The sequence below is a fragment of the Staurois parvus genome, unplaced genomic scaffold, assembly GCF_062004578.1.
Source record: "Staurois parvus isolate SC_StPar_1 unplaced genomic scaffold, SC_StPar_1.0 ptg000530l, whole genome shotgun sequence".
In the NCBI taxonomy this organism is placed as follows: Eukaryota; Metazoa; Chordata; class Amphibia; order Anura; family Ranidae; genus Staurois; species Staurois parvus.
This window is the reverse complement of record NW_028318326.1, coordinates 8,683,448-8,705,445: the sequence shown is the minus strand read 5'-3', so window position 1 is coordinate 8,705,445 and position 21,998 is coordinate 8,683,448. Positions and strand designations below refer to the sequence as shown.

Sequence of the window (21,998 nt, the reverse complement as noted above, 5' to 3'; positions counted from 1 at the left end):
TCATTTATCAATAGTACAAATCAAAATCAGCAAACCCTGGGATATAGGGAACAAACTGGGTATATAAGCTGGAAAAAAAAAAGTAGATCGACAGAAAAAAAAAAGTGGTGGGGTGTGGGAGAATAGGGGGGAGGAGAAGAAAGGAACATTGGGCCCCAAAGCCTGCAGCTGGAAGGGGAATTGGATCATAAGATCGGAAATGTTTACAGAGCCATACACCAAGAACTGAGATAACTCTGCTCTAACCAGTGTCTTGCTGGAGATGAGAACTACACTTCAGTGTATAGGAAAAGTCTTTTCATTAAAGGAAGGTTTTTTAAAATCTTACAACCCTGTGGTACAATAAGCGGTCAAGACCTCTATCTGCATGAGGTCATTGACCCGAAAGAACAATTGAGACAGAGTCTGTGGAGAGGTCTGCTTCCAAAGAGCTGAAATGTACACTCTGGCCGCATTCACCAGGTGGATTGATCAGGTGTTATTTTAATGAATGATCCAGATTTAAAAGACTGAAAATGACCTAGACATGTTAAAGATTTAGCAGATTTTAGTGACCGGGCTTACATACGTTAACAGCAAGATAGCAGGGTATGCAGGAAACTTCAGAAAATATATATTTAGGATGAAGCCACCCCACTTCCAACCATACTGCATATACATCTGCCAGCAGAAAAACATGCTTGATATATTCAAAAATCTGTATAGTGTATTTGGGGGTCTATTTGTTACTATACATTACGAATAATCAATAGTCCTCAGCTAATTTTGTAGGTAACCAGCATATTGCACTACAGTCAGGTCCATAAATATTGGGACATTGACACAATTCTAACATTTTTGGCTCTATACACCACCACAATGGATTTGAAATGAAACTAACAAGATGTGCTTTAACTGCAGGTGAACAGTGTAGGAATTACAACAGTTTGCATATGTGCCTCCCACTTGTTAAGGGACCAAAAGTAATGGGACAATTGGCTTCTCAGCTGTTCGATGGCCAGGTGTGTGTTATTCCCTCATTATCCCAATTACAATGAGCAGATAAAAGGTCCAGAGTTCATTTAAAGTGTACTATTTGCATTTGGAATCTGTTGCTGTCAACTCTCAAGATGAAATCCAAAGAGCTGTCACTATCAGTGAAGCAAGCCATCATTAGGCTGAAAAAACAAAACAAACCCATCAGAGAGATAGCAAAAACATTAGGCGTGGCCAAAACAACTGTTTGGAACATTCTTAAAAAGTAGGAACGCACCGGTGAGCTCAGCAACACCAAAAGACCCGAAAGACCACGGAAAACAACTGTGGTGGATTACCGAAGAATTCTTATCCCTGGTGAAGAAAACACCCTTCCCAACAGTTGGCCAGATCAAGAACACTCTCCAGGAGGTAGGTGTATGTGTGTTAAAGTCAACTCAAGAGAAGACTTCACCAGAGTGAATACAGAGGGTTCACCACAAGATGTAAACCATTGGTGAGCCTCAAAAACAGGAAGGCCAGATTAGAGTTTGCCGAACAACATCTAAAAAAGCCTTCACAGTTCTGGAACAACATCCTATGGACAGATGAGACCAAGATCAACTTGTACCAGAGTGATGGGAAGAGAAGAGTATGGAGAAGGAAAGGAACTGCTCATGATCCTAAGCATACCACCTCATCAGTGAAGCATGGTGGTGGTAGTGTCATGGCGTGGGCATGTATGGCTGCCAATGGAACTGGTTCTCTTGTATTTATTGATGATGTGACTGCTGACAAAAGCAGCAGGATGAATTCTGAAGTGTTTCGGGCAATATTATCTGCTCATATTCAGCCAAATGCTTCACAACTCATTGGACGCCGCTTCACAGTGCAGATGGACAATGACCCAAAGCATACTGCAAAAGCAACCAAAGAGTTTTTTAAGGGAAAGAAGTGGAATGTTATGCAATGGCCAAGTCAATCACCTGACCTGAATCCGATTGAGCATGCATTTCACTTGCTGAAGACAAAACTGAAGGAAAAATGCCCCAAGAACAAGCAGGAACTGAAGACAGTTGCAGTAGAGGCCTGGCAGAGCATCACCAGGGATGAAACCCAGCGTCTGGTGATATCTATGTGTTCCAGACTTCAGGCTGTAATTGACTGCAAAGGATTTGCAACGAAGTATTAAAAAGTGAACGTTTGATTTATGATTATTATTCTGTCCCATTACTTTTGGTCCCTTAACAAGTGGGAAGCACATATGCAAACTGTTGTAATTCCTACACTGTTCACGTGATTTGGATGTAAATACCCTCAAATTAAAGCTGACAGTCTGCATTTAAAGCACATCTTGTTCGTTTCATTTCAAATCCATTGTGGTGGTGTATAGAGCCAAAAATGTTAGAATTGTGTCGATGTCCCAATATTTATGGACCTGACTGTATAACGCCCAAAAACATCCTACAAAAATACAGACTGATATTGTATAAAACCTAAAAGTGCCTTGTAATAGGAAACATTTAATTTTCATAACAAAGCACTATAAATAGTTAATTATATGCAAAAAATGTTGCAAACGTTTTGTGTGCTAAATGGAATCTATAACTTTTATTTAAAAAAATAAGGATTTTAAAGTAAAAAAAGTTTTCCAATTCATAGGGTAAAAATAAAATTCATGAAAATAAATATTTCATAACTGCCAATTGGAGTCAGCAAGCTCTAGGCTACTCTCCAGTTCTTCCCCAAAAGCCGACTTACCAATATATTGTAAGTAGGTTGATTGGCCTGTGAACTTTGATCTGTTGCTATTCAGATCTATGCACAATACACAGACAACTAAATGAGGCAGAGGGACACACCACCATCTTAAAGGATAACTTCATCTTTTGGACAAAAATAATAAATGCACATTTTTTTGCAGGTAACAAAATGTGCATTTATTATTTTTGTGCAAAGGAGCCTGTAAAGCATTGCACCAGCGATCAGTAGATCTCTGATGCCATGTAGGTCTCGTGCAAACCTGTCAGAATATGGCCAAGCAGATCTTCTGACAGGAAGCTTCAATGAACTACCACGGTGCTCCACAGTGCTGTGTTAGTTCATTGAAAACTACAGGCCGACAGCCACTAAGACTGCCAGGACTTGTAGGTACTCCTTCACAGAACTCTGTGAATGAGCGACGCGGCCATGTGGGTGGAGCCGCACTGTTTTCAAATCTGACAGATAACACGGGGAAACTTCTCCCCGTACTGTCTGTCAGAGGGAGGAGGGGCTGCGGGCACTGCTGCGGCTATGGTAACATGTTACATGTTCCAACCTAAAAACGGTGGAATATGTAACATGTTCCAAATGCGAACTTATCGTTTAAACTAGTCAAGTCTAGCCCGGAGGCAGTCCCATAGTCCCTCTTCATCACCCTTCCTGCGCCCAAATTTGGGTGTCTTTACTAGCAATGAGACATTTTGTCCATTTTCCTTAAATAGAATTAAAGGCAATTTTTTTTTTATTTTGTGTAAAAAGAGGGTTATAACCCCTGTCAGCTTTTTTTTTTTGCCAACTGTGTCCCATTGAGGAGATTTACCTTCACGTCCTGCTCCATAACCAAAACAGGAAGTGAGAGGAAATCCCTGCAAATTAGGGGAATCCCTTGGGCCACCCCAGGTCACCAGAGCTTGTGTGCTTATTGGCAGATTTCCCCTCTATTACTGTTCTGGGGACATCCCATAATTTGGGATTTTCTTTTACTTCTGGCTTTAGTTATACTTTAGAACACAGGCCAAAACATTCTCGTTCATTGACTCTGAATACTGGTGAGGTGCTAGTTTGAAAAAGTTTTATTTTTATATCATTTTACTAGAGACGTGTGTATCTGTATGAAGTGCTGTCTGGCTCCAATGACATTTCTCCTATCTCTACAAAATTGCAAGTCCAAGCTTGCCCCTCTCCTTGCTCATCTCTCCAAAAAGACAAGACCAAGCTTGCTTCTCCCCCTGCCCTCACTAATTTTATGAGGAACTGTATGTTCCAGCATTCCCTGAAGACTGTGCCCTGGGGATGGATTAAACAGTGTGCTGTACAGTATATGGAGGAAAGTGCGACGGGTGTTAGGCTAGCAAACCCAATGTGTTTGTCTCTGCATCTTCAACTACTTCCCTGTGTTGGAGCAGCTGTGTGCGATATGGGAGTACAGTAGTCAGTGGCCGGCATCCCTAATCCATTCATCTTGCTGCAAACCAAAATCTACCTTTCCTCATATGGCCCTATTTTTCCTCTCCTCTGTACAATATTTTCCCCTCTCACCTGTACCCTCTGCTTTGTCCACAACAGTGCCATCTTCTTTGTCCACACCTGTACTCTCTTTTTACTCCTCTCCACCTGTACATTCTTCTTTCTCCTCCACACCTTTACCCTATTCTTCCTCTTCCACACCTATTCTGTCTTCTTCCCTCTCACCTGGACTCTATTCTTCCCTCTCATTTCTATCCTCTTCTTTTTCCACACCTGTACCCTCTTCTTTCATCTCACCTGTACCCTCTTCTTCCCTCTCCACACCTGAACTATCTTCCTCCCTCTCACCTGTACTTCCTCTTACTTCCTGCTCACTTTCACCCCCTTCTTTTTCATTCTCTACACATGTTCCCTCTTCCTCCCTCTTACCTATACCCTCTTTTCTTTCATCCTCCACACCTGTCCTCTCTGCTTCTTCCTGTATTCTCTTTCCTCATTTGTACCTACCTAGACCAGGACTTCAGCATCAAGGTATTGAATGAGGGGCCCTGACAAGTGAAACACAGAACTACCTTCTCCACACCTGTCCCTTCTTCTTCCTCCACACCTGTATCCTCTTTTCTTCCTCCACACCTGTACCCTCTTCATTCCTCCACACATGTACCCTCTTCATTCCTCCACACATGTACCCTCTTCATTCCTCCACACATGTACCCTTTTCTTTCCTCTCATCCGTACCTTCTTCTTCCTCCACATCTGTACCCTCTTCTTCCTCTTCCACACCGGTTCCCTCTTCTTTCCTCTCACTTTTACCTCTTTCTTTCTGCCCACCTGCACCCCCTTTTCATTCATTCTCCACACCTGTTCCCTCTGATTCTTCTACCACACCCGTCCCCTCTGCTTTTTCCTGTATCCTCTTTTTGAATGACAACACCTTACCATTTCCCCCATCCTCCACACTGTACCGTCTTCTTCTTTCTCCGCTGTATCCTATTCTTTCTCCCCTGTCCTCTCCCTCACCTGTATTTTTTTTTCTTCCATCTCACCTGTACTATCTTTTTCATCCTCCACACCTTTCCACTTTGTTTCTTCCACCACACCTGTTTCTGCTTCTCAACACATGCAGCCTCTTCCACTTCCTCTACACCTATACCCTCTTTCTCATGTCTGACACCTGTACCCTCTTTCATACCTATCAACAGTCCCTATATCCATGGTGTCATGCTATGCTTTGTCTATATAGGCTCCCTCTATGGAGGCAATGGATTGGTACTGGGCGTCTAAAAAATGAATGCTCCCCAGAAGGGGGCAAAACGGAAGAATGCCCATAGTGTAGTAGATTTGATAAAACATTTATTAATGGATTTAAACGGATGCATCCATAAACAAGTATTACAAAGTGGTTTGGACTGACCGTCCCTGAATAGAGATGCCTCCAGAGAGGGAGCGTCCAGTTAACCCTTGTGAGCTGCACCCACCTATCCCTTAAGGGGAACTCTGGACACCCCTGGATCATCAACATTTAAAGTCCCGGGACCCATCCATCTTGAGAGGGAGCCTTTTCTAATAACTGGCCCAGATGACTACCTTGATGACAGCAGGATATTATATATAACGCACATTAATATTGCGCAATCGGTGAGTGCGCATTTCTTCTGTTAGCACAAGCACCGATTGAAGCTTTTGGGACTATATGGGCACTATCTAGTCACCAACACGGATTACTTTGCCCCATATAATTGTATATATTTTCAGCCCATGTTACGAATTACATGTTATATTTATCTATATATTTATATGTTCTTAGAGTATATTAAACTATACTAGTGGTGAGCATTGCACTTTATGTTTTATCTGGTTTCCTCAGTGCTAAGCTGCTAACTAGTCTTCATTGTATTTTTTAAGTGCGCTCAAATATAGTGCTAATTTTATTCATTGTGTTTACTCCACCCCTTTTTCTATCTGAATCATTACTTTAGTGCTGCACTATTTTATTTATTCAATTAAACAGTGCATTGAGGTCAGCTTGTAAGTTGGAGACATCCTGTAAGGACGTTATTCCACTGCACAGCTTGGTGTCATCTGCAAAGAAATGTTATTTTTAATCCCAGACCCTATATTGTTTATAAATGTATTCAAAAGTAAGGGTCCCAACACTGAACTTTTGGGTACAACACTAACAACCCTAGACCATTGAGAGTATGAATCATTAATGGGAGAGCAAAGCGCCTCTAAGTGCAGTATGTCAAAACATTTATTAGGGAGCAATGTAAAAGCACTCACATGGTGAAAAAGATAATAAAGCTCAGGTAAGTAAGGTAATGGCCAAGTCATGTGAAGTCTCTGAAGATGGAGTCTGGAGTGCATGTCGGCGTCAGCGTGATGTTGTGGGAGAGACCAGCATGCAAATCGATGTATTTCGGAGCATGCGCTAAACCACTAGACGGCAGAAGTGCGCTCCCTTCTCAAGCTGAAATGGAGTATGTAGCTATGTGTATTATGTATATATATATATATATATATATATATATATATATATATATATATATGAGTTCCAATAACCAATTAACAATGACAAAGGGCAATTATAAAAGGCAATCATAAAAGCACATCATGGATTAGGGATGCATGGCTTAAAAATTACAGAAAAAATAGATAAAATAGAGAAAAGATACATGAAAAAAAATATAAAAATAATAATAAAGAATATATAAATAAGAAAATACAAAAGAATATATAAACAAGAAAATACAGATGAAAATGTATAAGAAAATATATATAAAATTATTAATAACAAATAATATAATGACTAATTAATAAAAAATAATTAAAAATAAACAAATTAATTAAAAATACATATGAAATATGGAAAATGAAAAATATATAAAACAAAAGTAAAAGAAATATAGTATAAAAATTATTGTTCATGAGCCTTTATATGGTCTCTCAGTCTGGTTCAGTAGGAATCACAATCATGGGAAAGACAGCTGACCTGACAGTTGTGCAGAAAACCATCATTGACACCCTCCATAAGGAGGGAAAGCCTCAAAAGGTAATTGCAAAAGAAGTTGGATGTTCCCAAAGTGCTGTATCAATGCACATTAATAGAAAGTTATGTGGAATGGAAAAGTGTGGAAGAAAAAGGTGCACAAGCAGCAGGGATGACCGCAGCCTGGAGAGGATTGTCAGAAAAAGGCCATTCAAAAGTGTTGGGGACTTTCACAAGGAGTGGACTGAGGCTGGAGTAAGTGCATCAAGTGTCCCCGCACACAGACGGATCCTGGACATGGGCTTCAAATGTCGTATTCCTCTTGTTAAGCTGCTCCTGAACAACAAACAACGTCAGAAGCATCTTACCTGGGCTAAAGAAAAACAGACCTGGTCTGTTACTCATTGGTCCAAAGTCCTGATGAGAGCAACATTTGCATCTCATTTGGAAACCAAGGACCCAGAGTATGGAGGAATAATGGAGAGGCACACACTGCAAGATGCTTGAAGTCCAGTGTGAAGTTTCCACAGTCTGTGTTGATTTGGGGAGCCGTGTCATCTGCTGGTGTTGGTCCACTGTGCTTCATTAAGTCCAGGGTCAACGCAGCCATCTACCAGGAGATTTTGGAGTACTTCATGCTTCCTTCCGCAGACGAGCTTTATGGGGTTGCTGACTTCATTTTCCAGCAGGACTTGGCACCTGCCCACACTGCCAAAAGCACCAAAACCTGGTTCAATGACCGTTGAATTACTTGACTGGCCAGCAAACTCGCCTGACCTGAACCCCATAGAGAATCTATGGGGCATTGCCAAGAGAAAGATGAGAGACATGAGACCGAACAATGCAGAAGAGCTGAAGGCCTCTATTGAAGCATCCTGGTCTTCCATGACACCACAGCAGTGCCACAGGCTGATAGCTTCCATGCCATGCTGCATTGAGGCAGGAATTGCTGCAAAAGGGGCCCAAACCAAGTACTGAGTACATATGCATGCTTATACTTTTCAGAGGTCTGATATTGTTCTATGTACAATCCTTGTTTTATTGATTGCATGTAATATTCTAATTTTCTGAGATTGTGGATTTGGGGTTTTTATGAGCTGTAAGCTGTAATCATCAAAATTATGACAAATCACGGCTTGAACTATCTTGCTTTGCATGTAATGAGTCTATCTCATATATTAGTTTCACCTTTTAAGTTGCATTACTAAAATAAATGAACTTTTGCATGATATTCTAATTTTTCGAGTTTCACCTGCATATATATATATATATATATGCGTCTTGGGATAGTATGTATGAAATTAAATAAATGTGTATAGTACGTGATAGATATATACAATATACATATATATATCAAAACACAAAATAAAAAGGAAAAAGTGCATTCAATAATAGGAATGCACACATGCACTAATAGATATGTACATGTGAACAAACGCATGTAAGTGACTATGGAGAGTAGTTAATATTAATGGGGTGATGAATAAGAAATAATATATAAAATAAAGGACGTACAAAATGGCCAATGTGTAAAATGACATTATAAGATAGTGCTGACGTCTGATTCTTCATTTAGTCCACCTGGAGACAACTTAGAGAAATGCTCAGATTCAGAAAGGTGTTTAGGTATAGCTTCAATAATCCAAACTTTTAAACCTGTTGTGGATTTCTGATGGAATTCCAGAAAATGGCGGGGGAAGCTATGTTTATCCTTACCGTCTTCAATAAGACGGCGATGTTCCCCAAATTTAGCCCGCAACGGTCTATTGGTTTGGCTTATGTAGAGTAGGCCATATAGGCAAGTCAGACAACAGACTACATAGTCAGTAGAGCAATTGTAGAAATCACCTAAAGTGTAAGTTTTACCCTTAGTTGTAAAAGTTTTGTGGCCATGCTCAACAAATTTGCATGCTTTACACAATGCTTTTTTGCATTGGTACATGCCTTTAATTGGTAGTAAACAAAGTGGATTATTAGTAGGAGAAGAAGGATTATATTTACTAATTCTCCTTTTTAATCCTTCTTCTCTTACTAATAATCCACTTTGTTTTTTAATTATTATTTTTTTATTAGTCATTATATTAAGTATTATTATTATTAATAATAATAATAATAATAATAATAATAATAATAATAATAATAATAATTTTGTAAATTTTTTTATACATTTTCTTCTGTATGTTCTTGTTTATATATTATTTTGTATTTTCTTATTTATATATTCTTTATTATTATTTTTATTTGTTTTTATTTTTTCATGTATCTTTTCTCTATATTTTCTGTAATTTTTAACCCATGCACCCATAATCCATGATGTGCTTTTATGATTGCCATTTATAATTTCCTTTTAGAATTGCCTTTTATCATTGTTAGTTGGTTATTGGAATTCCTCTATATATATATACACATAGCCACATCTCCGTTTCAGCTTGAGAAGGGAGCGCGCTTCTGCCGTCTAGTGGTTTTAGCATATGCTCCAAAACGCGTCGCTTTGCATGCTGGTCTCTCCCACGTCATCACGCTGATGCCGACATTGCGCTCCAAGGTGCACTCCAGATGCCATCTTCAGAGACTTTACATGCTGGCCGGTTTCTTGTGACATCCACAGTCTCCCTTATCGTGGACACAGCTATTGCATCGAGGACTCGGCCACTACCTTACATACCTGAGCTTTCTTACTTTTTTCACCATGTGAGTGAGCCTGCTACAGCTATAAGAGCTTGCCCTAGCACTATATGGAATTATTTTGCATTATATGACATTGGACTTTATGAACGTTTATTTTGTGTCCCTTGACGTTAGGATTTGGGGAATTTGTATGCGCTAATTTTTTGTTTTTCTGTTTCTTATGAATCATTAACCACTATTCTTTGAATACGATCTTTTAGCCAGTTTTCTATTCATTTACATATGGATTTTTCCAAGCCCATAGAGTTTACCCTACACATTAGCCTTGTGTGGGGAACTTTGTCAAACGCTTTTGCAAAATCCAAGTATACCATGTCCATCGCCACCCCTCTGTCCAAGGGTTTGCTCACCTCCTCATAAAAAGAAATCAGATTTGTTTGACAACTTCTGTCTTTCATGAATCCATGCTGTCTGTTGCTTAGAATATGTTTTTCCAGCAAGAACTCATCTATGTGATATTTTATTAAACTCTCCAATATCTTCCCAACTATAGAAGTTAAACTAACAGGTCTATAATTACTTGGTAAAGATTTTGACTCCTTTTTAAATATTGGCACCACATTGGCCTTATGCCAATCCAGTGGTACTATGACAGTCATTAAAGAGTCCCTAAAAATTAGAAACAATGGCTCTGATATGACAGAGCTCAATTCTTTAAAAACCCGTGGGTGTATGCCATCCGGTCCAGATGCTTTATTCACCTTTATTCTGTCTAAATATTTTTGGCTCATATCAATTGTGAGCCAATGTGGATTATCTGAAGCTGTGTCAATACCATGCCCATTATGGGCAAGAGCTCCCCCATGCTTTTTTGTATACACAGAGCTGAAGAAGGTATTTAATAAATTTGCCTTCTCTTAGTCCCCAGTCACCCACTCTAGATTATTTTGTAAAGGGCCTACATGCTCGGACTGGACCTTTTTACTATTAATATATTTGAAGAATTTTTGGGGGTTGGTCCTGCTATCTTTTGCAATCTGTCGTTCGTTTTCAATTTTTGCAGCCTTCATTTCCTTTTTGTATATTATGTTATATTCTTTGTAATATTTAAAAGACGATAGCTTTTTATATTTAATAAAAGCTCTTTTCTTATTATCTATAGCTTTTTTAACTATGGCCGTAAGCCACATAGGTTTGATTTTTAGCCTTTTAAACTTGTTGCCCCTGGGAATATATTTTGCAGTGTGTTCACATACAGTCTTTTGAAGAACTTCCATTTCTGTGTTGTGTTCATTGATGCCAATATTCCCTCCCAGTCTGAGTCTTGGAGAGCAGCTCTCAGCCTTGGAAAATTAGCTCTCTTAAAATTCAGATTTTTTATTTTTCCCGTATGTGCTACCTGTTTACAGCTAACAGCAAATGAAATAATGTTGTGGTCACTGATACCCAAATGTTCTTTTTATATGGGCATTCGTAATAAACTCTGAATGGTTTGAGATTACCAGGTCCAGCAGAGCATCATTTCTAGTTGGGGCCTCTATGAACTGTACCATAAAATTGTCCTGTAGTAGGTTTAAAATTTTTCGCCCTTTAACTGTTCCTGCAGTACGATTACTCCAGTCAATTTCCCGGTAGTTAAAATCCCCCATTATTATCAATGTCCCAGCCCTTGCAGCCCTTTCGATCTGTGCGAGGAGCTGAGTCTCTACCTCCTCATTAACACTGGGAGGCCTATAACAAACTCCAATGATTACCTTTGTAGTACACACCGCCATGTGCAGTTCCACCCTTAATGCTTCAGCCTCATCACACTCTCTATCAACTAGGCACTCTTTCACACTCGTTCTGAGATCGCTTCTCACATAGAGACAGACACCACAGCCTTTCCTATTTACCCTGTCTCTCCGATTGCAACTTCGACTGATAGTGGGACTGCAGGACTGCGGCGGGCATTCTAACAATGGGGGGGAACTGACTAACTGTCACTGACATCCCCAGTTACACTAATACAGTGATCAGTGCTAATAAAAAGAACTGACACTGTACTAATGACACTGGGCAGGAAAGGGTTAATTTCTGGGGTGATCAAAGAGTTAACTGTGTGTGTGTTTTACTGTGTGCTGTGTTTTACTATGTAAGCACGCTGCTTTGTATTGTTCTGCTATGCAGAGCAACACAAAGCAGCGTGCTGGAGCGGACAGGGGAGAGATCTGTATTGTATACAAACAGATCTCTTCGCCCGTCACTGTTCCTTGGCAATCGCCAGGTGCCAGCAGGGAATCTCCAGCCGGGACCCAGTGATCAACAGCTGTAGCCACCAATGGAGAGGGTACGGCGCATGCGCGCCTCCTACCTGGAAATACAAAATCACATATATATACGTGACTTTGCACAGCCCTGGTGGTGGGAAAATGGTTAAAAAAATAATGTTATTGAGGTGGGGTTATTTACTAAATCTGATGGTGCAACTCTGCATAGAAAACAACCAGCTTCTAGGTTTTCTTGCCAAAGCTTAATTGAACAAGCTGCCCCAGATTCTGAGTGTTGCAGTTTTTGTAAATCTCCTCCTTTGTGTCTGTGAAACACATATAGTACAGCAGTTAAGGAATATTTTTTGGGTACAAGGACTGTGTTATATGTGCAGTGTGTACTGTTAGAGGGCTTAGACTATATTTAACCATATTCCTTTATGCCACTCCAAATATCCTATGCGGTTTAGCCAGGCCTATGTTTTGCCATTTTGGATTCTGCCAAGATGTCCCTTTTTCTCAAGTTCTAATACTGGGAAAAATAATGAAAAAAAAAGATCCATTTGTAAACTAGTAAATGTTAAAATAAAATAAAAAAATAGACTAAAAGCCATTATAAGATTTGATATTCATTTTTACCATTAGTACTATTAATTATTATTTTCAGTAGTAGTAAAAGTACTAACACTACTTATGCTGCTACTACTACTACTACTATTGTAATAATGAAAAAAAATAACAATAGTAAATACTAAGTGGATTGCTGCTAACTAGTTTGATAAAGTAAGTCCTCTTGCCTTCTCTCTCCTGGAAACCATAGCATATATACAGTATGTACCTGGAAAGCCAGCTGGGCTGTGAAGGTTATTTTATCCCTTTCAAACAGTCCTCTGCTGATGTATATGAATGTGGAATATGTCACGCAGTCAATGAGGTTATTCACTCTCAATCGGACATCATCAGATGGTTCTGCTTGCTGCACAGCCTTGTGAAACACGATATTAAAAGCCTGCACATGAGAAATTAATTCACATTATGTCAATTAACAGTGAGGACCAGAGCAAGACAACTCTTAATAGCTCTACAATTAACCCTCCAGTGTTAGTAAAAAGGCTTGTTTCTGGTGAGTGTTATGCAGAGTAAAGATTTAAATAGCTTAACCATCCAACAGGCAACCTCACTTGTTTATTTAATATTATTAGGAGGCTGAAATACATACCAAGACTTGGTAGCCTGCAATAAGTCATCAGTAAAATTCACCTAATCATGCAGAAGGGCACTAAATTAGATTACATAGAATTGTGTTTTTCTAAATTCTAAAAAGTTGAATTAAAGTTCAATTCTGAGCAAAATAAAAAAGACCCCCCCCCCCCCAAGCAGAGGCTTAAAACAAATGAACGAAGGAAAAAACAAAATGTTTCTCCATCATTCAGCCAAAACATTGAGGACATGTGAGTGCAGGGTGTCATGGACTTCTCTCTGCAGTTACATACAGAGATGCAGAAAGTGGCACTTACACCCATTGCCAGGGTAGATCCATTTGGGAAAACTACCGATAAGTATAAATAAAAAAGGTATTGCTGGGGAAAAGGTGCTTCCAAGGGGAGAAGTGAGGAGACTGGAGTAGCCCACAGTTGAGCTTTAATGTTAAACGGCAGTGTCAAATTTACTGTTGATTCCTCCCAACTCAATGCAACTTTCTGCTACAAAACCAGAACATGTAAACTCCTAATTGGGTCTTTTTAACTCTTGGTAAAATGGACCTCTTCTTGCTTTAAACATCCACTTATGCACAGAAGAAACTACCACGTTTGCACATTCACTTGCAAATGGCTAGGTGTTTGAGGTGAACATAGGTTTACTTGATCTAGAATGAATACTTTTCTTTCTTTTGTACTTTTTTTTTTAAGTAAATCTATCCCAGAGGTTTTAACCCTTTCACTGCTGGAGCAATTTTGCATCATATCTACATCCTGTAGAATAAAATGATGGTGTTTCCAATTCTTTATGTCACGTTATATTTGCGTAATGATTTATCAAGCGCAAAATGTCAGTAAAAAATACACTACAGTTGATTTTGGAGTCTGGAGCTGCCTGTCACTGACCTCCTCCATAGCTGGCTTGTGTGCAGGGCAGTCAGGCATGGTCCTCTGGGCTGCTCCTCTCATTACCACTTCTGTCCTTTTCTCTAAGTTCTCCTCAAGAATCCATGTCCAGTCCTCCATTTAGTGACAAAGTCCCGACCAGGGCAATAGGCAATACTTACCCCCCATTCCAGCACTCATCTCTGCACCCCCCCATTGTATCACTCACCTCTGCACTCCCCATTCCATCACTCATCTCTGTACCCCCATTCCACCACTCATCTCTGTGCCTACCTCTCCCCTATTCCATCTTCCTATCAGTGGGGGCTCTCTCTCCCCCTACCCCTCCATGGACTTTCACTGCCTTCCCTGCTCTTTGACTGTCCCCCCCCCCCATCTTATTTCACATAAGGAGACGAAATTATTAAAATACTCCAAAATACCTCCCAACACCCAACTCCCCAACTCGTTCAGTACAGCAGATATATTCTATCATCTCCATCTTTTGTATTCTACAATCATCTCCATCCTCTGCATATATTTTACCATAATCCCCATTCTTTGTGTGCATTCTATCATCATCTCCACTCCATCCTCCTTATTTTCCTGCTCCTCATTCTCTGTGTGTATTCTACCATCCTCTCCACTCCACAATTTGTATTCTCCCACTCACCATCCTCTATTGTATATTCTACCATCACCTACACTCCATCCTCTATATCCCACTTTTGGCTCCCCTTCTGCTCAGTCTTCCAGGCTCTTCTTTCTCATTCATAAACTTCATGACGTCACTGCACACCTGCCCCCCCTTCCGAGCATGGCTCTGGCTGGCTGTCTTCAGGACTACACATGTGCAGTTTCAAAGCCAGCATGTTGCCATATTTTTACAGGTGGTTGCTGTCTGTAACAGACATCTATGGATAGTTTGTAAATTGGACTACATTTACAAACCGTCCATAAATTTACGGACAGTTGGAAAACCCCACCTAAAAGCCATCAGTTTAGCATTGGATGTAAACCTCACATGTGACATATGAACAAAATACATCCTTCTATACTGAGTATTTAAAAAATTTCAAAGATAAATGGAATAAGTCAGAGCTAAAACAATAATAATGAATAGAAGGCTGCAAGCAATAGGTTAACATGCAAAAAAACTAAGTATGACAACAATAAAATTGCAGTGTCTTAATAGAGCAACAACAAATTAAATAATCAAGTGAATAATAAATTAAAACATCCACTATAAATCATGTGAATAAAAATGTGAAAGTGAAAATTGCACACAAGAAATGCATAAATGAACTAAAAAGTCCTTTAACTCCAGAAACGTAATGTGTAATGCTTCCACCTTCCAAAAAAAGAAGGGCACACCATGTACAACTGAGGTTAAGACTGCACTCACCAGCTCACTAGCTGGCAGTGCAGCAAATCAGGCTTTGGAAATTAAAGAATAAGTTCACCTATTAGGGCAGAAAGTCACTTTTCATGATAAATAGAAGCGTTTTCCAATGACATTTCTGACCCAGCTATTCCAATTTGCTTTTCTCTCACTTGCCTCATCCACAGGAAGTTTAATTTATTCTCAGATTTTGAATGCTTCAGAATTTATTTTGGAGCGGAGCACAGTGCGTTACTTTTTGGTGTGTTTGCCGCACTCAGGGTGCCTTTTACAAGTAATGACAACACAAACACGATGCATATTTGCAGCGTTTCTGAAATGCATGGCAAAGCATGCATTTTCTGTGCAGATTGCCATGCGTTTGGAAGCACACAGATGTGAATAGATCCTCTTTGTTCTGTGTAAACACACCAATTTCACTTTCAGGCCCCGTTCACACCTAGAATAGTGGGAGCATATGTTTTTTGGCTCATTTTTCCAGTGACACACAACGGTCAGTGCCTTGATTTCAATGGGCTGCGCTACACGTGGCAACAGTAGCTCATAGAACATTTGGAGTGACGCTGTTGCACGTTTTTTACTGCGCGTTTTGCTGCATTTGACAATCGTTTTTTCATGTGGCATGATGTGTGCTTGTTTCTGTGTTTGGTATGCCATTAACAATTAATGACACTGAACACGCAAATAGTTAATTTTAGGTGTATAAATGTGGCCATACACTATAGAATCTGATTGTACAATCTCCTTTAGATTTACCAAAACTATATAACAGGAGGACACAGCATCTATCCAATTACTCTATATCCAATTAAGCAGACCCTTGCATTACATCAGGGGTGTCCTGTTGGCTGCAAGAGGCCTGAGTCAGTCTGAAGGGATGCTGGGGTAGCCAGGCAAATGGGGAGAGATCCCAGAGATGCTGTGAAAAAATAGTTGATGGGTGAAGGTTGTGTGTACTAATGAGATCAGAGCAGGATGTGTGTACTAATGAGATCAGCTGGTAAACTACTTTTGGGGTCCTACTGGCTCCTCTATCCTCTGTCTACATTCCAGTAATTGAAAAAGCCTTCTAAGAAATTTACCAAGGGCTAAGGTAAGACCTTGCTCTCCAGATCAAAGAGAGCTTGAATATTTTAGCAACTGAGGTACATTAATAGTACACTGCTCAAAAAAATTAAAGGAACACTTTGAAAACATCAGATCTCAATGGGGAAAATAAGAATGCTGGATATCTATACTGATATGGACTGGGTAATGTGTTAGGAATGTAAGGATGCCCCATTGTTTGATGGAAATGAAAATTATCAACCTACAGAGGACTGAATTCAAAGACACCCCGAAAATCAAAGTGAAAAAATGATGCAGCAGGCTAGTCCAGTCCATTTTGCTGAAATTTCATTGCAGCAACTCAAAATGGTACTCGGTAGTTTGTATGGTCCCCATGTGCTTGTATGCATGCCTGACAACAACGGGGCATGCTCCTAATGAGATGACGGATGGTGTCCTGGGGTATTTCCCCCCAGATCCAGACCAGTTCATCACTGAGCTCCTGGACAGTCTTAGGTGCAACCTGCCAGCGTCGGATGGACTGAAACATGATATCCCAGAGGTGCACTATTGTATTTAGGTCATGGGAGCATGGGGGCCATTCAATGGTATCAACTCCTTCATCCTCCAGGAACTTCCTGCATGCTCTTGCCACATGAGGCCAGGTATTTTCATGCACCAGGAGGAACCCAGGACCCACTGCACTGGTGAAGGTTCTGCCAATGGATCCAAGGATTTCATCCCGATACCTAATGGCAATCAGGGTGCCATTGTCTAGCCTGTAGAGGTCTGTGCATCCCTCCATGGATATGCCTCCCCAGACAATCAATGACCCACCACCAAAATGGTCGTGCTGAATGATGTTACAGGTGGCATAACATTCTCCATGGCTTCTCCAGACCCTTTCACGTCTGTCACATGTTCTCAGGGTGAACCTTCTCTCATCTGTGAAAAGCACAGGGCCCCAGTGGCGGACCTGCCAGTTCTGGTGTTCAGTGGTAAATGCCAATCAAGCTCTATGGTGCTGGGCAGTGAGCACAGAGCCCACTAGAGGACGTCGGGCCTTCAGGCCACCCTCATGAAGTCTGTTGCTGATTGTTTGGTCAGAGACATTCACACCAGTGGCCTGCTGGAGGTCATTTTGTAGGGCTCTGGCAGTGCTCATCCTGGTCCTCCTTGCACAAAGGAACAGATACCGGTCCTGCTGATGGGTTAAGGACCTTCTACGGCCCTGTCCAGCTCTCCTAGAGTAACTGCCTGTCTCCTAGAATCTCATCTATGCTCTTCAGACTGTGCTGGGAGACATAGCAAACCTGACAATGGCACATATTGATGTGCCATCCTCGGTAAGGTCCAGGTATTGCTTCATGCTGCAAGTAGTGACACTGAACCTAGCCAAATGCAAAACTAGTGAAAAACAGTCAGAAAAGATGAGTAGGGAAAAAAATGTCAGTGGCCTCCACTGTAAAACCATTCCTGTTTTGGGGGTCGTCTCATTGTTGCCCATCTAGTGTACCTGTTGTTAATTTAATTCACACCAAAGCAGCTGAAACTAATTAACAACACCCTTTGCTAAAACTGATTAACAACCCCCTCTGCTACTTAACTGTCCAGATCAATGTACCAGGAGTTTTATTGACTTGATGTTATACTCTGATTAAGAAGTGTTCCCTTAATTTTTTTGAGCAGTGTATATTGGTGCATAGAGGAGCTGGATTTTATTTAAAACATTTTTTAAAAAGGTGAACTTAGCTTTTAACAATTTCAGTTTCCACTCTATGAACATCCAGCTCCATCCATCCACCTGAGGTCCTCTGACTGTAGCAGCAGCAGCCCACCACTGGGTAGATTTGAAAAGGCTCACAACACCAGTGGATAGAAAAGAAGCGCTTGCACAAGGAGCCAAATACTAAAATGGGCCAGACAGAGTAAGGGATACAGACGCCAGCTATAGTGTAGTAATTTATTATGATGCATAAGAATCACATAACAACAATAAAAAACATCCAGATGCCAAGTAGTAAAAACATATACAGCAGTGCAGTTGCTTAGATGGCTGCCAGTTGCAAACTGAGAGTGGTGGCGTGACGTCAGCGTTTGGAGAGGAGCTATATGCTGACCTCACGCCGCCACTTCCATTTTCAGAACTGGCTGCCATCTGAGTAGGTGCACTGCTGCATATGTTTTTACTAATTGGCATCTGGATGGTTTTTTATCGTTTTTATACGATTCTTATGCATCAGTAATACTTTACTGCACTATACCCATTTTAGCATTTAGCTCCTTGTACAAGCACTTCTTTTCCATCTAGTGGCATTGTGGGCTTTTCCAAATTTCCCCCAGTGGTGGGCTGCTGCTGCTGCTACAGTCAGAGGGCCTGGATGTCTATCATAGAGTGGAAGCTGAAACTCCCAAAGTGTGATTTGCTGCATTGGCAGCCAGTGAGCTGGTGAGTGCGGTCTTACCCTCAGTTGCATGTGGTGTCCCCTTTTTTTTGGATGTTGGAAGCAATACACGGATGTTTCTGGAGTTAAAGGTCTTTTTAGATAATTTACCGGTATGCATTTTTTGTGTGTGATTTTCACTTTCACATTTTTATGCACATGATTTATAGTGGATGTTTTAATTTGTTATTCACTTGAATATTTAATTTGTTGTTGTTATATTAAGGCACTGCATTTTTGTTACTACTTCTATACTATGTAATTGCCTCTATCCAAAGCACTACGCGTGATTTCTATCTGCCTCCTCATTCCTCTGTTATCTGCATAAATCCATTCTAACGGGTTTTCCTGACACCAAGATATAAAAAGGTGACTGGGTAGCACAGCCTGTAATTGACAGCCATAGCTGTGCATGTTTACTATGAGGAAGGGGTGTGCCCTTCTCTCCAATCAGGGCTCAAAGCTCTCCTCACTGAGCTCTGGAGTGTGAGACTTCAGATCCCCACACCCTGCTTTTGAGAACTGAGAGATCCTGTGTAAATTCTGGACTTTGAATGGCTGTGGAGGAGAGATGGCTGCAGATAAACAGGTACAACTTATGTAGGAGGATTTGTTTCATCTCTGTGTATTATCTGATGCTAGTCACTTCAATGGGTATATGTGAGGATTTTCCACCCCATTTAACCATGAATAATGGGCCTAGAAATATTGCTCTCACTGTGGTGTGTGCAGCGATATGTAATGTGTATCGAAAGCAACATTTTTGTACATAGGCAACCCGAACATGTGTATTTAAGTTTGTGTATGTATGTGGGGGTGGGGCAGGGCAGGCTAAACATTTTTTGGAGGGGGATTAAGTGCTTGGGTGTAATTATATATTTTTTTCTTTCGCTAAAATTGTATTTATATCACATAGGGGAAAACGTCAGTATTTTTGTCCATCCAGTTCTGAAATTTACACAATTTTGCTACACATCAGAAAAAAGAAAAATATGGCCCTTATTAAAAAAAACAAACATTTATACTCACATAGGTAATTACAGCATTGATGCGATGCTGCATTTGTCCCCCGTCAGCTCTGCAGTGAGAACTGGGTGATCAAACACTGCTGATTATTCAGTTCTCCCCCTCCACTGTGAGCAGAGAACCATGACTCTGCTCTGCCTCCCCCAGCACCCACTCGAGTGCTGGGTTGTGGAGGGGGCAGGAGAGTCCAAGTGTTCACTGCTGCTTATTCAGGAATAGCATTAGAAGTCATTTTTTAATTTCTTCACATGGCTGTACATACTAATATTGTGTCTTCAGAATACCTATACCTAGATACAGAATTTTGCATTAGTTTAAAATCAATCAATGAACATGTAGACTGAGGAATTGTATGTTTGCATCTAGTGTTGGGAATGCCAGATCTGTACGAAATAATCTGGTCTCCCAGTTTTGAAAGAAAATCTGTTAGAATGGATATTTTAGGCAATTTTTACTTTGTTTTTCTTTGTGAGAGCAGAGATAGGTCAGATTAGCGTTCCTGTTCCCATCCTGTTTATGTCCAAGTCAAGTTCCACAATTTTATTTCTTTATTTTATGAGAGTGTTATTTTTTTACCTATGAACACATAAAGACAAATCTGTTATATGCCAATGGTTGGTTATGGTACAAGGCTATGAGCAAAACTTTAAATGGTCAAACCAAACAAAACTTTGGGGGATACTGAGTTGTTGAAAGTCCTGCCAATTTACATTTCATGGGGATCTCTGCACTTGAGTTCTTGAGACTAGACACCTGTTGTGACAACTATGCAAGCTTCCCATTTTCTCTTGGGCATTTGTGATTACTTTTATACTATGGAAAATGCAACAGGAGGTGGTAGAAAAAGAAAGGCTGTGCAGGAACACCAAGAACCCCCTGGTGGACAAGAACAAAGCCAGGAATTATGGTATGGAGATCTCACTGTTGAAGTATCCAAGATATGAGCAGGGAGAGCCTGGCTCAGCATACCATTTGCACATACTTTATAAGTGAACTGGCCATTTAGAAAAACTAATAAAAAATATAACTCATTTTTGTAAACAAGGTTTTAGATAACAGTCATTGATGAAATTGTGAAATATAGTGTATCAGGAGAAGATACTATATTTAAAATGGGAAGAGTGGAAAGAAATATTTGCAAGCACACAGTGATTTCCAAGAACCCCGCAGAGACATGCTATTGACATCATTTCATTTTGTTCCTTTCTCTTGTTAGATGTGGGCTACTGCAATTTCTGTACAGAATAGATATAATCTTTTAGCAGTTTTCTTATAAAGCAACTTTTTTTGTTTTAGGTGGGGTTATCCCTAATGGCTTGCCATAGAGTTACAATAAGACATTGACTATTCCTTTGTTACAACCTTAAGAGAGAATTGGTACATGGGGCTGATTTTCTTCAAGTCATTCATAATGAAGTAGAGGAGAGAGGCTCTTGAAGCCACAGGACGATAATGTTCCCGAGCTTCATTGATCTTCACTTCATTGACTTTGGCTTCTAGCACCTGTGTGCAAAAGAAAAAAAAAATCTTTAAAGTTTATTACAAAGAAAAAAAAGTTTTTGTCCTTTTTCAAACCCTGCTCCATTTCATTAGAAAGCTGTAATGGTACAGAGATGCTAATAAAATTACTTGTGACTTATCTTCTAGCTGGTGACATGTTTTTTATTTGTTGCATGTGGGTCCCTCTATGTGCCAACGAGAGCATATATCAGATCAGAAATATACCAATCAGGGTATATAAAAATAATAATCACAGTGTAAAAGATGTGTTGCATGGAAATGCTAATGTGTTTTAAAGTATGCTCAAGAAAGTATAACCTTAATGGTTATGGAACAAATTACTATATAATTACTATATAATATAAGGTTTTATCTGTCCTATCAGTTCTGAATGTATAGCTGGCCATTGGGCCAAAAAGGACTGATATGCCCATTGTCCTAAAA

General features: G+C 40.1%; 1 protein-coding gene across 1 annotated transcript in view; it reads right to left on the bottom strand.

Moving 5' to 3' along the window:
• LOC149451620 (dynein axonemal heavy chain 11-like) overlaps positions 1 to 21,998 on the bottom strand; it is a 590,344-nt gene that overhangs the window by 126,858 nt on the left and 441,488 nt on the right. The window contains exons 57-58 of the mRNA XM_089690376.1: positions 21,417 to 21,557; positions 12,890 to 13,060 (exon numbers count right to left, since the gene is read on the bottom strand). Coding sequence (XP_089546502.1) covers positions 12,890 to 13,060; positions 21,417 to 21,557 — 312 coding nt within the window. The remainder of the gene's footprint in view (positions 1 to 12,889; positions 13,061 to 21,416; positions 21,558 to 21,998) is intronic.